Below are 17448 nucleotides of genomic sequence, written 5' to 3'. Positions count from 1 at the left end.
TGAGAATTGTTAAGCGGCCCTAATGCTGCCAACACCACAACTAACTAAGGAGTTACAACTGTAGTATTGTAATCCAATATCGGTTATCTGTTGTTAAAATTTAATATAAATTTTTATTTAATTGAATTTAATAAATATTATAAGATATCTTAACCAATAATATAGTGCCAACTAATCTATAATAAGACTTTTTTCTATATTATTATTATTATTTAAAGGTAAAAAGTCATGAGTTGGGCAAACAAAGCAATTTCATTCGGTGCCACGTGTCAAAATGGTCGGCCATGACAGCATTTGTTATGCTATATAGCTCCTAATCATGTTGACATGTTATAGTACAATATTGTCGACAAATGCTAAGTAATAGAAAAGATCAATTTTTTTAATGAAAAAATATAATAAATGAGTCTTGTTAAACAACACTTGATTGTGTCATTTTTTTATTGGTACATATCAAAATGGAATGTATATATTTTGAATTTAAAATATGATGGAGATCTTAAATTGTCAAATAAAAATATTCTAAATGCCCCAAATTAAGAATGAGTATTTTGAGGAGGCAAATAAGATTCTTGATGGTAAAAAATAAGACATTCGTTGGCAACATGACTCCGGTTATTACACTAATGACTTATTACACTAATGACCTTGACTAGAGTTGGAAATACGGGTCAGACTTTCTAACACGGTACGAAACCAGCACGAGCACGACACGACACGAAAAAAAATATGGGCTTGAGCCAAACACAACACGAATTAAAAATTGACACGGTACGACACGACAAGTCCAAAGGCACGACATGACAAGTCCGAAGGCACGACACGAAAGCACGAACAAACTAGTCCGAAAGCACGACACGATAAAAAAACACGATATTTTGATATTAATAATGATAATAAGTTTTTATTTCTCAATTATCTATAAATTAAAATGATAATAAAAGTCTATTATTTTTTTCAATGTTTATATTTTTATAATTATATTAATTTATTTTAAGATTTGTGAGTTAAATTTTTTAGCATTTATTAGTAAGTATTCAAATTCTAATAATTATCTTTGATATAATTTTTGGTAAAGTATTGTTAAAAAATATATAAAAATATCTAAAACTATAATTTACACGAAGAAATGTATTTGAATTGGTGGTGAGTCCATTGATTCTTAAAGAAAAGGCAGAGGGTTTAATTCTCCATCTTCACATTTTTTTGGTAATAATAAAAGTGGGCCGGGCCCATGGGTCGTGCTAGGCTTACTATTTCAAATATGGGCCGCCCCAACCCGGCACGAATTGGAATACGGGCCCGGCCTGAATTTTTTGGAGGCACGAAAATGTGGGCCAGGCCGACCCACATTTACAGCTTTAGCGGTGACCAAGGAATAGTTGAGGACGATGACGACTATCTCGGTTGATAGTGTAAGACAAAAAAAGATTGTGATGAATAATTGTTTCTAGGATTAGATTTGGTAAATGTATTATATGTGGTGGCCATAATTAAAGAAAAGATTAAAAAAATAGTGAAAAAATGATTAGTATAAGTGAAAGAATAGAAGGAGCAATGTTGGAGGTTTCTCAAGAAAGATACTTATGATACCAAAATAGATTTATAAGACTAGGAGAATTGAATAATTATGGTTTAGTCTTCTCATTAAAACATTAATTCATATATAGATTACAGTAAAAATTCTATTTCTGTACTAATTAAGAAATTATTTAAATTAATGAATATCTAAAAATATCCAATTAAAACATAATAATAAGATATTTGATATCTTTTGAATATCTTTATCATTATTCCTCTCATTTTTGTTGAAGTCTTAAATTTGGACCATCTTTACAAGTCAAAAAATAATAAAGAGTGACCCTACAAATGACTATATATGTATGCTTGATTCAAACATTGGCATTCCTTTTATAAGATAAGATAAGATAAGTTGATATTTTTTCTTAATATGACTTAAATAACAATATTTATGTATATAAACTTCCATGGTTGCTATTAAGCACCTCAGCAAAGTCTGTGTCTCACTTTAATGTTACAATGGAAAAAAGTGGAAACCCTAATTAATGATGTGGGGCATTATAATTATTTTTTAGGTGTACAACTAGATGGTGGAGATAACTGAGCCAGAGTTATGTCAGAATGTGACAAAGTTCCAGATTGATCAATATCAAGGCTATTAAATTCCACCATAATAAGTGATAAATCTTCTGAACTCACTTTCCCCATTTCTTTAAGCTTGTATATGATGAACTCTGCAGCCCTGTGTGGAACAAGAAGATGAACATACTAAAATATCAGTTATATATCACTTCAGTAACTAGCAGTTACTACTAGTTACTCAAAAATAATTATTTATAATTGAAACAAAGTGATACATCAGTCTGATACAGGTGATTGTTATTCATGGTTTACACCTTATCATCATAAGAAAAAGGGTGTAAAATCTCTGTTATATAAAAAACTGATAATTATACCACTTTACTATGTGTAACTAGTTACTTAATAATAATGGTTAATAATAAAAATTAAGATGATGTATCATTATGATATATGTGATTTTTATTGGTGTTTTACACCATATATGATAAACTCTGCAGCCCTGTGTGGAAGAACAGAGTTAAATCTCAATTATATATGACCTATAAGTATATCATTTTATTACCACCTTTACATAACTAGTTACAAGTTGTACATAAATAATTGAAATAACAATAATACAAGTGAGATAGTTTAGAGATAACAAATTTAGACAAAAGTGATTTTGAACATAATATCATTACCAAAACACTTTCTAATGATACTTATTTATAAAAACACATAAATATTAGTGTGACCATATGAAGTAAAATGATATATATATATATATATATTTTTGAACAATTCTCCTATAGGAGCTTCACTTTAAGCCCTACCAATAGGGTTCTTCAGTGTTCTCAACTCGTGAACAGTTTTCAGCACAATTTTTTTTATGACTGTGTATATTGTAGTTGTTTAGAGCATCCTGCAAATTTTCAGAAAATTCCGAATAATTTACAGTACCGAAAACTAGGTTCGAACATGTTGATTTCCACACGCAAAACAAAAAATTAGTCACGTGTGCAACAACATGTTTGAACCTAGTTTTCAGTATGTAAACTATTCAAAATTTTCTAAAAATTGTATCGATGCTCTAAATAACTATAATATATACAGTCATAAAAAAAATCACGTTAAAAACTGTTCAAATGTCTAGAACACTGAGAGTCTTACCGGTAGGGCTAGTGAAGCTCCTACATGAGAAATTCCATATATTTTTTTTAGATAGAAGTGGTTTTAAATGAAAAACTTTTCCAGCCATTAACATAACCAAACATTCATATTTTTAGTCAATATATAAGGGACAAGTAAAATGGTATATGTCTAGATAGAAAGAAAGACAGCTAGAAAAATGAAACTAAACACGGACTCAAAGATGTTTAACTTACCCAACAGAGCCATCATCATCAAGATCAGCAGCTTCCAAATCAATATTAGTCATGGGACGATTAAGAACCATATCCACCAATTCCCTTTGTCTGAGCTCAGTGTTAAGCTCAGCAATATAAAGAAAAAACTGAGCTAAGCAAATGGTGCTTATCATAATCCAAAAGATTGCGAAAACTCGCCCACCTTGAGTTGAGAAGCTCACATCTCCATACCCCAAAGTTGTCACAGTACAACACACACAATAAAATGCATCCACAAAGTCCAAATTCTCAACACTTGTGAGAAAGATTACTCCAATAGTCATAAGCACCAAAAGAACTACAGAGATCATAATGCACTTGTACTTTGTTCTGTTATTCTTAGCCTCTTCTATGGCTTGAAGTTGGTTGGTATTTTTGCTCTTATTCAAGGCTTTCACAACCAACAACTCTTGCTTCTCAACAAGGTAATTTGCAGCCTTGCTTAGAGTCAAGCAAACTAGAGCCATGCCGGTGAAGACAAAGACGCAAGCGAGTAGCTTCGAGGCTTTGCTGTTGGGGACTATGTCACCATAGCCAACTGTGGTCATTGTGACTATGCAAAAATAGATTGCATCAAGAACCCCATTTGTTTTCTTTCCCTTGAGTTGGTCTCTGAATAAGTAGAAGCATGTTGTGCCTAGTCCAAAGTAGAACAACAAGAATATGATCACTTTCCTAAAACTTGGGCGTATGTTGCTCAAAAGGGATTTGGTTGAGAATGGATTATTTGATGAGTCATTAGAAGAAGAACTTGTTGAGACAAGCTTTTCAATTGGAACAAAGTCTTCTGTGTTTGGCGCACTTTTGCAGCGTCGAAATCTCGTTCTTCTTGGAACATTCTTGGTTTTTGGAAGATCAGCTAGCTCTGGAAACAAGTGTTTACTTACTCCTTTTTTACTAGACATTTTTTTTATGGTCTTGGCTATGAAGATCAATCCTATTAAGGAGTCAAACCAGTTGGAGTAAGTGTTGGAAAAATCATTACTTTGATCAAAACATTACCAAGTCATAGATTCAAGAAAAAATTGGAAAGAAAGTTTGCCTTTTTTATTTTAAAAAAAAAAGATCAGATATTTTTGGAAACAATTTTGGTTCTTGATTGTGGTTTGGAACAAGTGTTTGCCAACTAAAGTTCCATTTTTTTATAACAAAACCTGATTTTTTTTTCCATACTAAAGTTTAGGTCATAAGTGAAGATTTAAGTCAGTTTGAGTCCATGTTTCTTCATACTAAACCAACAAAGTTTCAAAGAAACACTTCACAAACAAACCCATATGTCTCAAAAAAAAAAAAACCAATATTTATGTCAACATTTCCAAAGAAAAACAGCAAAGTCACCCAAGGATTTCCTTTTCTTTTTGGGCTTGTTTTTAAAAGAAAATAAAGAAGTTGATATGGGTTTAAGAGATTAACTGAAATATCTATAAGTGTTATACATTATATTTTGACATTTATAAATAAAAAAAAATGCAAACTTCAAGTATCCAATGAAACCATGAATGTGAATAAGAAAAACCCAGCTAAAAAAAAGCACTTGATTTACCACTTGGATCCAGTAAAATTCTGCTAAATCCAAAAAAGCAAAGTTATAGAATATGAAATATCTAAGTTTGATTTATTATATTTCGAAATTTATGTCAAAAAAAACAGAAAAATGGAAACTTTCAGTAGCCAATGAAACCATGAATGTGAACAAGAAAAACCCACTGAATTATAAACTGACATTTATATTAAAAAAAACAGAAAAATGGAAACTTCAAGTGTGAACAAGAAAAACCCAGCTAAGAAAAACAATTGATTAATCTTTCAAACAAATATTGCAGTGAGTAAAATTCTACTAAATCCAAAATCAATGCAGAGTCACATAGAATGTTGAGAAGTGAGAAACTTACTTACTAGTCAAAGATGAGTGACTGCAGTCTTGGAGAAAATGAGGCAGAAAAACTTTCCGGGAAAATCGATAATTGGTCGAGAGAGAATAAAAAATGATATCAAGCTGTTTTTATATGTAGATTAAAAAAATGTTATAAATGATACTTAGATCTACTATTCATAAATTTGTTTGTTATTATAAGGTATGGAGTATAGGAAAGAAAGCCAATTTTGACATAAAGCACATGGCATGATGGCAGAGCAGTCAGCCATGACAAAAACAAGGCTGAAGAAAGCAAAATGTGGTTCCCACCTAACTCCATAGCCAATGTGAATGTGTGAATGTAAATATACACGCCTATGCCTTTGGTTCAAATATTCACCACCACCACACATCTACTAGGCTCTACTAATATATTGATTTTTTTTTATGTAATAATTGTGCCATTGAAGTGTGAAAGGAATATGATGGGGGTGGTACAAAATTGTGAAAGTAACAAGGGTAGGTAACTATTTGGTACCATGTGTTTTTGCAAAGTATCATTTTAGTACTCTCTGTTTTCAATAATGCTCATATGGTATCCTGTATTTTAAAATCGTACATATTTGGTACCATAAACTCAAATTTAATTAATAAAATTTTACTAATTTAATCAAACTGCTGTCAATTATGTAAGTTCCAACTTTAAATTTTATTATTTAATTATATATAACTAATGAGAGTTTGATCATATTGACAAAATTTTATTTATCAAATCTGAGTCTATGGTATCAAATATGTATAATTTTAAAATATAATGTATCATATGAGCATTATTGAAAACAGATAGTACCAAAATGATACTTTGCAAAAACATAGGGTACCAAATGAGTAAATTCCCAAGTGATAATATAATAAGTATTAAATTCAAATGTGTAGGATCCGATAATTAATATTTTTGAGATAAGGAATAAAATAATCATGGATAAATTCAAGTGAATATTTTTTAAATCCAAGCGATCTTTTCGTAGGCGTTTGCCCTCGATACAATCGGGGGATCGAATTGATTATAGAAACATGAGTTTAATTAGTCGATTTATTAGTGAACAGGGAAATATATTATCTAGACCAGTGAATGGAGTGACATAATTACTATTGCTATAAAACAAGCTCGTATTTTATCTTCATTACTTTTTCTCAATAATGAAAAACGATTTGAAAGAAGCGAGTCGACTTGATATTAGATTGTACAAATAGTATTATGTCACTTGCTTGTGGTGTTAGGCACCAGTGTTACTCTTAGCATTTCTCATATATTATATGCTTACTAGTAAAGTAAAATCTTGATCATTTATCTAAAATAGTGGATTTTAAAACCATGATCTATGGAAGAAGAATTACCCCAAGCTTGAGAAAGGAGAGAGGAAAGAGAGTATAGAAGATGAAAAATGAAATGTTTGGTAGGAAAGAAAATGAGAAAGAAATAAAGGGTTTTACACCATTTATAGTCAAATCTTGATCATTTATCTAAAATATAGTGAGATTTTAAAATCATGCTTTATTGTAGAATTAACCTAACCCTGAGAAAGGAGGGAGGAAAGAGTTTATAAAAGAGGAGAAAATAAAATGAAAAATTTAATGTTTGGTAGGAAAGAAAATGAGAAGGAAATAAAAGTGGGTGGAAATTTTTTTGAGTGGGACCCATTAATTAAAAAAATTATAAACACAAAGAAAATGAATGTAAAATTATTGGTTTATTATTCAACACAAATTTTATATCAATAATTTAAGAGTAATATAATAATTTCACAATTATAAAAGTAATAATGTGATGGAGTAATTTGAATAAATGGTGGAGATAGTTTTTGGCATGAGTTGGTTGGAGTATATTAGACTTATGTATAAGATCTTTGTTAAAATTTTGAAAATATAATATACTTTAAAATTTTGAAAATTGTCATTTTAGTAACAATGATTAGATAAATTATATTTTGTATTGAACATTTGCGTCTCAATTATAATTATTATTATTGTGTTGTTTTAATCTTAGTTTCTATTCATATGTAAACTTTATGATAAAATTGTACATTTCACATAATATTTTATCTTTTCTTTTCTTTTTTTCATTTAAAACTGAAATAAATTTAAAATAATTGGATGAAAAAAATATGTGATTTAGCTAATTTCTTATACAATTTTTTTTAAGAATGTTGATGGTAATTTAATTTGATTATACTGATAATGCATTGCTTCATGAGCTCATTAAGGTTTTCCTATGGCGGGTGGCTGCAGATGTGCTGCCTTTGGGTGAAAGAATGAATCGAATTTTCAATGGTACTCCTACCATGTGTTGTGTATCATGAAGGTGCACTGGTTTGGGAGTAAATGGAGCATTAGAAATGACACCCTTAATCTTTCCTCCGAGTTTGAGATAATGAGTTGGTTTCTGAATTATCCTATGGTTATTTTCGCTAATAATGTTGATGTTTGTGAGTTTCCAGCTTTTGCTGTAGTGTTTATGCTCTACACCAAAATACTCATTTTGTGTCAGTTAAATGAGTCAATCAATACAGTTGACTGACGCCGTTAACCGATAATTAACATATGTATTGCATGTGGAATGTCAAGAATGAGGTTTACTATACTAAGAAAGATGTGTCGCACCTTTCCCTGAAGGGGCAGTTAATCGTTGGCTGGAAAAGATTGGCGGTTGTGAGTTGGACGACACATTCACGTGTTGGATCAGAACAAGGAGATGGCCAGCATCCGGTGGACTTTGCCTCGACCTGGTAGAATTAAGTGATATACTCATGCTGCCTAGAATAATGGGTTTGTTGATGTAGCTATTATATGTGTGGATGACTCAAACCAAATTTCTTTTGTTGGTTTGGAAAAGTTTTGGGCAAAGTCGCTACTTGAAGCTGAAGCCAGAGCTGCTTGGCACGCTATCGAGGTGTGCAAGCAGGAACAATTGGAAGGTGCCTTTATTTTCAGTGATTGTCAAGTGCTTTGCCATACTGTGACAGGCTTTCATTGCCCCGATTGGACTCTTTTTTCTGTTTTTGATGCTATCTTTTGTGATGTTATGAACACTCATCAGCAAAATGGAGTTTATGTGTTTCTTTTTGAAGTAGTCAAACTTTGTTCTCTTTGTTAATACTACAACAAAATTGACATTTAATGACTCTCTATAATGACTTACACCAATGGTGTAGGTCATTAAAAATATTCAGTGATATTTAAAGTCTAGAGGTGTAAGTCATTCAAAGTTTTTGTTGATGACTAGCTAGGTAAGTCATCAAAAGTGGTGAGAGACGTTATACTTAAAAATATGATATAATTTTTTATTTTTTTTAAATATCAGAAATTGAGCCGAATATAAATAAGGGAAGACTTTTAATGTCACCCCTGGGAAAACGTGCCTAGCCTCTAACATCTCCCCTGGGAAGACGTGCCACATCGGACGTCTCCCAAGGGGAGACGTTAGAGGCTAGGCACGTCTTCCCAAGGGAGACGTTAAAAGTCTCCCCTACTATATTACTTAGCCATTTTTCTTCTTCTTCCCTGAGAGCATACGCACGAAACAGAGAGGCGGAGAGGAGGCGTTTTCAGGCGATTTTTTGGGTTCTCTTTGACGATTTTGGCCAATTTTAGGACATAAAATTCCATTTGAGGTATGATTTTATCATTTCTAAGTGTTGTATAATAGTTAGGATAATTTTTATGCTTATTTTCTCTAAATATTAAGGGATTGATATTGAGATTTTAGGGTTTATGATAGTTGCGGTTTTGGGTGATTTTTGGCTCATCAAAGTGGATTTAAAGCATATTTGAGGTATGATTTCAAGATTAAACAATGTATTGTAGTTATAATGGTTGAAAATTTTATTTTTGTGCTTATTTTTTTTTATAGTTTTTGTGGGTTTTATTAGAAATATTAGTTTAAAGTATGAAAATTATTTTTTATGTATATTTGAGATATTACATTGTTTAATTTTAACATGTTACCACATTATTTATTATTTATAAATTTTTATTTACTATTTATTCCGAAAATTATATATTTTTAATGTTTGTTAAGTATATATATGTAAATATGTTTTGCTAAAATGTATTTAATAACTTTGTCTAAAATAAAAATAAAATTAATTTTACACACTAAATAATAATTCAAGTTAATATGTTTATAATTTTTTTTTAATTTATATTATTATTTAATTAGAAAATTATATATATATATATTTGTAATCTTTATTAACATCTAAGTAGGTTATTTATATACAGTTATATATTTTTTTTATTGATTTACTAATCTCTTATTATTTAATTAATAACATAGTGCGCGCATTGCAAAAGTGAAGTAAATTTGCTAGTAAGGACTATTAATTGCAAGAGGTAATTACATTATCTCTATTTCTTGTTTTAGTATTATTAAACTTTTGTTAGAAGAGTTTGAATATCTTAAATATTCATCCATAGTGAAGTAGGTTCTGAGATTAAAATTGTGTGTTGCAGTGATAACAGAAGGTTGAGAATTGTGTGTTTTAGTGAAGTAGGTTCTGGAAAATATGTTTATGTGCTGCGAAGCTATAAGGAAGAAACTTATAATGTGTTGTTTGATTTGTTTGGCTTATTGTTCACAGATGGTTAGATCACTATTATAGGGGAAATGCTGCTCGATCTTGTTTAGAATTATGTATTCTATTATTATATTTGTATTGTGTTGTGCTTATTTGATTAGATTGACAGATATTTAGGTTACTAATATAAGGGAAATGCTGGCCAATTTTTCGTATGTTTATATAGTTTTATTGTTTAATTTTTCATATACATAGGAAAAGATATGGATATACATAGACGTTACTTGAAGAAAGAGGTATGTACATATATAAATTTATAAAAAGTTTACGGTTTATTTATTATTAAAGTAGATATAATCAAATAATAAAAATTAAATAATATATTGTACTTTATATTTTTTGTAGCTGAACACTCTGACATATACACCAGCACAGATTAATGAAATGCGACAACAACGGGCGAACGATATGGTGCCGATAGTTTAAAGTCATCGTCCCAAAAAATAGGTTTTATTGTTTATTTTTTCTATCTTACTATATGTCTAGCTAGCTACTGTAATATTCGTTAATTTTGTATATTTAACAACAAATATTAAAATTTTGTATATTTAGCTAGCAAAAACATATTAGATACACATTTCGGTTTTATTAATGAAAATTTAAAATTAAAATTTGTATATAATTTAGATTTTTTAATTAATATATTTAATTATATTAATTAATTATTATATTAATTAATATACTGAAAATAATTATTTAATTTAAAAAAAAAATACAAAAACTAATGATGTCTCGTTATATTAGTCATTGAATGTCTACAAAGTCTTCCCATGGGAGGCGTCATAGGTACCTACAACGTCTCCCATGTGGAAACTTTGTAGACATCCAACGTCTCCCCCTGGGAGACGTCATAGGACCACTTTAAATGACTCCTGCAATAACGTCTCCCCTAAAAGGAGATATTAAATGTTTACAATGTCTCATCCATATAGCCATTAAATGCCTATTTTGTTATAGTTTAATAAGTTTGTTTCTGAAAAAAAAAAAATAATGAATTTAATGTCTGGTTAATTAAAGACAAATTTTGAAAAGAAACTAAACCACGTTGAGAAGACATTCGAAAGCTTCCACTCCAATAAAATAAAATAAATAAAACTTAAATTGAAAAAACAAACATAAAAAAACAGGTCACGTGCAATATTTTACAGAATTACCTTGTGTGGTGCCAAAGAGGAATAGTTGCATCACCTAGTTGTCCAATTACTATTAGGTTTTGTAACATTTTTCTAACAAGTAGTTAATCTATCTCTGTTAAATAGCTACTTATTTTATGCCAACTCAGCTTGTAATATTATTTCAAATGGGATGAAAATTATTTTTATAAATAAATAAAAAAAAGTATGTACTTAAAATTATCATAAATTAAATTAAAATAATAAATATGTCAGAGAAATATTCTAAAAATAAAATGTACTTTTATATAATTTCTAGTCGTGTAAATATAACTCATCTTGAAGCAATATTATTCAAAATTTATTATGCATTGAAATTCAGATATAGTTTTTTATATGCAATCAAAGAAAATAAACTTTGAAAATGAAATAAGCTAAAAATGACATTCGAAGGTGCCATTCCAATGAGAATAATACAAAAGCTTCCATGTCAATTTGTAGTCTTTTCACTATAATAATATAATGTATGAGAATAATACGAAGTTGATCTTTTTTTATTTTTAAGAGTGAAAATAAATTTAGACTTATGGAACACAATATTCACAAGAATATTCTCAAATCAATTTATATTAGTGTCATAAAGAGGTTACAACATCTAGCAACACTACAAGAAAACAAGCCATTACCGGCGGAGAAAACCGCCGGCAATAGTCAAGAAACCCGCCGGTAAAAGTATTACCGGCGGTTGCCGCCGGCAATAATCCGCCGGTAAAAACCGGTCGGTAAAAGTCATTATTACCGGCGGAACTAGCCTCCCGCCGGTAATAATATTATTACCGGCGGATCATTACCGGCGGATCTCGCCGGCAATAATTTGGTCAGAATTCACGTCTGACCCATTAATACCGGCGGTCTCCGCCGGTAATAATAAAATATATTTTAAAAAAATAATTAATTTTTATAAATTATATATAATTAATATTAAGTAACTAAACTTATAATTAAAAAAATTTAAAAATAAAATCAATATTATTTATATTAATAACCAAATTAAAAATACAACTTTAAAATACTAAAATTATCTTTTCAAAAAAAAAAAACATACACTTAAATTTAATAGTAAATAATAAAACCTAAACTAATTATTATTGTCTTCATCAAAATGTTCATTTATTAAATCTTCAATATTCATGCTTCGACTCAGACCTTCATGAGACTGTGGTGCTGGCGGCGAAGGATAATATGGTCGAGGCTGTGGACGAATCAAAGGATAATACTAAATTAATTAATTATTTATTTATTTATTTAATTATTTATCTATTATCTAATTTTTCCTTTATTTAAAATAAATTATTTAATTAATACTTAATTATTTATTTATTAATATTCATTTAATTATTTATTTATCATATTATTAATTTAAATCTTTCCTAATTATTTAATTAATTAGTTAATTATTATCTAATTTTTCCTTTATTTAAATAAATTATTATTATCTAATGTTTACTAATTATTTAATTTATACTTAATTAATAATAATTAAATTAATTAATTACTAAATTAATTAATTAATTATTTATTTATTTAATTATTTATCTATTATCTAATTTTTCCTTTATTTAAAATAAATTATTTAATTAATACTTAATTATTTATTTATTAATATTCATTTAATTATTTATTTATCATATTATTAATTTAAATCTTTCCAATTATTTAATTAATTATAATTAAATTAATTAATTACTAAATTAATTATAATTAATTAATTATTTATTTATTTAATTATTTATCTATTATCTAATTTTTCCTTTATTTAAAATAAATTATTTAATTAATACTTAATTATTTATTTATTTAATATTCATTTAATTATTTATTTATCATATTATTAATTTAAATATTTCCTAATTATTTAATTAATTATTATTTAATTATAATTAAATTAATTAATTAATTATTTAATTATTTATCTATTATCTAATTTTTCCTTTATTTAAAATAAATTATTTAATTAATACTTAATTATTTATTTATTTAATATTCATTTAATTATTTATTTATCATATTATTAATTTAAATATTTCCTAATTATTTAATTTATACTTAATTAATTAATTATTTATTTATTTAATTAGTTATCTATTATATAATTTTTCCGTAAATTAAATAACTTATTATTATCTAATGTTTACTAATTATTTAATTTATACTTAATTAATTAATTATTTATTTATTTAATTAATTAATTATCTATTATCTAATTTTTCATTTACTAAAAATTTATTTATTTAATTAATACTTAATTATTTATTTATTTAATATTCATTTAATTAATAATAAAAAAATTAATCATTTATTTATTTATTTATTTATTCCACATATTTAATTATAACTATTTTAAAAGCTGAATAATTAATATGTAATTAATTGAAATTATTTTTATTTAATTAATTATATAACTACTCTTTTATATAATTACTTAATAATTGTTTACATATATTATTTAATACTTACTTTTTAATAAATACATTTTTAATTATTTAATTTTTATTATTCTCATATCAATTCCTTTCTAAGTTATTAAAATAACTTTTTTCTATAATTTAATATTTATTATATTATTTATTAATATTTTATTTATGTACCATTAAACTATTTTTTTAATAATAACAATTTATTAATAACAAATTTATTAAAATCTAAACTTCATAATATTAAAATAATTTTAATTAAACTATAACAAAAATACATTATAACATTCTAACATTATAATAATAATTTAACAATAATAAAAAATTATCCATGTCCTAATATCTAACAATATTTTCATATACTTTAAAACTAAATAAACAAAATAAAAATGTATGAAATACAAAATTACTTACCTGTAGTCAAACAATAGCAAGATTCAGTACTCCCAATGAAGCTCTGAAATATGAACATATATATATATTAGTTGTAAGTTAATGGAATATTTAAATTCACTATATATAATTAAGAAAATTGTTCATAACCAAATATTAACCCAAACTTTTTATTATATATGTATTTGATTAAAAATACAATCAGCCAAAACAAATATGAAAAGATATACATGATATTAGAAGAAAAATATAACTCAACTCAAAAATATAACTCAAACAACATCAGAAAAATATAATAGATTACAATAAAAAATATATAACTACATACCCAGACAGATGTGATGAAATAATGTTGAATACAATCCAAAAAACTTTTGAAAATGGTGGATATTGACTCGGACGAACGGAGGCAAATGAGAGTTTTTTTGAGAGATTTCTGAGATTTTTTGGCACTCGGACGAACGGAGCCGAAGGAGACGGATGGCCAGAATATATAGAATATTATTGCCGGCGGAAGTCCGCCGGCAATAATAGTTCCGCCGGTAATAGTATTTAACGGTAATATTTTTATTATTATTACCGGCGGAGCCCGCCGGCAATAATCCGCCGGTAATAAGTGAAAATTAAATTGGGCGGCAGGTTGACCGCGTGAATGAAATTTGATTATTGCCGGCGGATTGTCCGCCGGTAATAATCGATTTTCTGCCGGTAATAATTAAATAATTTAAAAAATAAAAACAAAATTAAAAAACATGATTAATACCGGCGGATTCAGTTTTCCGCCGGTAAAGATAGTATTATTACCGGCGGATTGACTCCGCCGGTAATAGTTCCGCCGGTATACCTGATTTTTGTTGTAGTGCAAGTGTTGGGCTATCAAATTCTCAATTTTAAGTTGGGTTTATAGTTTTTTGGACTCTGTGTTTTGTCACATTATCTGTTTGGATATTGTGTTTTGACAAATTACTTTTTGGACCATATATTTTGTAAAATTATTCAATAGACTCCTAAACCTAATTTTGATGAAGAAAAAAATGAACAGTTGTTAGGCAAAATAATTATGTTTTTGTTTTAAATTGTTAGTTTGTTAAATTATTTGTGATTTTAATTTAAAAAACTTTGACCAAAATCATGTTTAGGGTTCTATTTGAACCATTTTATAAAATACAAAGTTCAAAAAATAATTTGTCAAGACACATGGTCTAAATAAGTAATGAGACAAAACACATGATCTAAAAATGTATAAACCGAACCCTATTAAGTATGAAAACAATATCAACCTCTATTTCTCAGCAATAAGTTAATTATAAGAAAAATAATTAGTTTAATAAATCATACATTATATAACAAATTAAGTAGCATCCATATTTACACTAAATTATATATTTTTTTAAAATTAAAATTTAAGAAGAAAAACATGTAGTGGATCATAGTCACCCCTAGTTGGTTTCTTCTAGCTCCGTCATTGATAAAATTTGATTGTGTAAATGAAGAAAGATGAATAAGATCTCTGTATTTCAAAATGATTTATTTTTTTATTATTTTTGAAGAAGGATGAGAGAACAATACAAAAACAAAATATATAAATATTATTAAAATAAATAATATATATTTTATAATAGGTAATATAGTATTTTTTATATTTAAAAATTTAATCCATTTTTATCACTCTCATCCTAGTGCCAAACAACACATAACAAAGTTATTATCCTGTGCATCCACACTCATCATTCATTAAACTCTTTTTCTTTCTAACTCACTTTCATTCATTAAACTTCCCAACAAAGAGAAAGACAATACACCATCTAAGAGGTATTTTTATAATCACAAGTAATTGGATTAGATCCTATGGTCCCCACTTTTTTTAGAAAAAAAAAAAAAAATTCATTTTATCTTCCACAAAAAATATATTATTTTCCAATACTAGTTCTATTATTGTTAATTTTTTTACCAACTTCACCAAAAGACTATATACAAACTTAATTATATGGAGAATTTCATTAAGAACACTACCATTTGTATGGACATTTCTCTTAATGTACTTTTGATTAATAAGGAAGACAAAACTATTTTTAGTTTATGTTTGATTGAAAGGAAAGAAAAATAACCAAGGAAAGAAAATATATTTCTCTTTTGTTGTTTGGTTGAGAGGAAATATGAAAAATAGGGATAAAAGTAAAATTATAATTTCATAATTTTATATGAATTATTTTTAATTAAAAATAAGGGTAAATAGTTAATTTCAAGTTAAGTGTGGATTATAAAAGTTTTCTCCTCACCTTTCACTCCAAAATTAAAGAGAAAAATTGGTAGACCAAACATATATATTTTTTTTCTTCTCTCAAACTTTTTTTTCCTTTTTTTTTCCCTCTACCAAACATAAAAGTGCATTTTTTTTTTTAAAAAAAGCTAAATTTGTAAGAAGGTTGTAAATAAAAAAAATGAAGGGAAGCCTCCATAATGCTCATGTAGTTTCATGTGTGCTTGTTGACGATGTCTACTAACTAAGAAAATGTTTAAATTGGTGCCAACTATATTATATATAGGGAAAATTTACTATAGGGGCTTCAAAAATAGCCTTACTAGTGGGGCTCTTGTGTATTTCCGACACGTGAACAGTTTTTGACGCGATTTTTTTTATAACCGTGTATATTGTAGTTATTTAGAGTATCTTGCAAATTTTTAGAAAATTTCGAATAATTTATAGTGCCAAAAACTAGATTCAAAGTAGGTTGTTGCACACGTAACTAATTTTTTTATATGAGTAGAAAACAACATGTTTAAACCTAATTTTTTTGAGTAAAAAATCACAAATGGTTTCTCTAATAAAATAATTGTGAGTATATGTCACTGCCATTCCTATCAAATTAAGAGATGGAGAAGTGAGAGAAACTATCTACTCTCTGCTAGCCCCTCAGTGTTGAGAAGTAAGGATAACAAAAAAAGAAAAAAAAAACAGAGGAAAGTAAAAGATGGAGAGAGAGAGCATGTTTTGAAGAGAGAAAAAAAGAGACTAGAGATCAAAATATGAATAGGGAGAAAAGGACAAAAATGTTACTAGGGTTTTATGGAAATTTAATTTCTTTAAAAAATAAAAAGTTTACATATTTTAAAATTGGGATATTTGAGGAGAAAATATCTAAATTATTGTGTTTGTAGCACTTAAGTATCTAAGTTATTTTTTTGGCAGCGAAAGTACATTTTGTCCATGTTTTGGTGCAGGTTAGTGTAGTTGTTTTTTTTCGTCATTAAGTCTACCTACATAGTGTGAAATTCATTTATAACTCTGATACTTTCACCGCAAATATCTCTTAAATTAGGTACTTTCGCCACAAACATCTTTTAAATTGGGCACTTTCACTGTAAATATCTATTTAATTGAGTACTTATGCCTATGTATCATTGACGGTTGTACTAAACTGCACTAAAACATGAACGAAATATATTTTCCCCGCCAAAATAATAACTCGGGCACTTAAGTGTTACATC

The 17448-nt window shown here is 27.5% G+C and overlaps 1 protein-coding gene across 3 annotated transcripts; it reads right to left on the bottom strand.

The window, feature by feature from the left end:
* Nucleotides 1-1923: 1923 nt before the first annotated feature.
* Nucleotides 1924-5680, bottom strand: LOC133783281 (two-pore potassium channel 1-like). Of its 3 annotated transcripts, none has more exons than XM_062222847.1 (3): nt 5385-5674; nt 3468-4425; nt 1924-2263 (listed from the first exon to the last, which is right to left on the bottom strand). In XM_062222847.1, exons 2-3 carry the CDS (start codon nt 4391-4393, stop codon nt 2086-2088), a joined length of 1104 nt encoding a protein of 367 aa, XP_062078831.1. In that variant the 5' UTR covers nt 4394-4425; nt 5385-5674; the 3' UTR covers nt 1924-2085. The 3 variants fall into 3 exon arrangements, with proteins under 3 accessions (XP_062078831.1, XP_062078830.1, XP_062078832.1); XM_062222846.1 differs by having other exon boundaries at nt 5381-5673; XM_062222848.1 differs by lacking the exon at nt 1924-2263 and adding an exon at nt 2548-2602 and having other exon boundaries at nt 5381-5680.
* Nucleotides 5681-17448: the final 11768 nt, after the last annotated feature.

The sequence above is a fragment of the Humulus lupulus genome, chromosome 6 (genome assembly GCF_963169125.1).
Source record: "Humulus lupulus chromosome 6, drHumLupu1.1, whole genome shotgun sequence".
NCBI lineage: Eukaryota > Viridiplantae > Streptophyta > Magnoliopsida > Rosales > Cannabaceae > Humulus > Humulus lupulus.
Note: the sequence above shows the minus strand (reverse complement) of the source record. Positions and strands in the feature narration are given on the sequence as shown.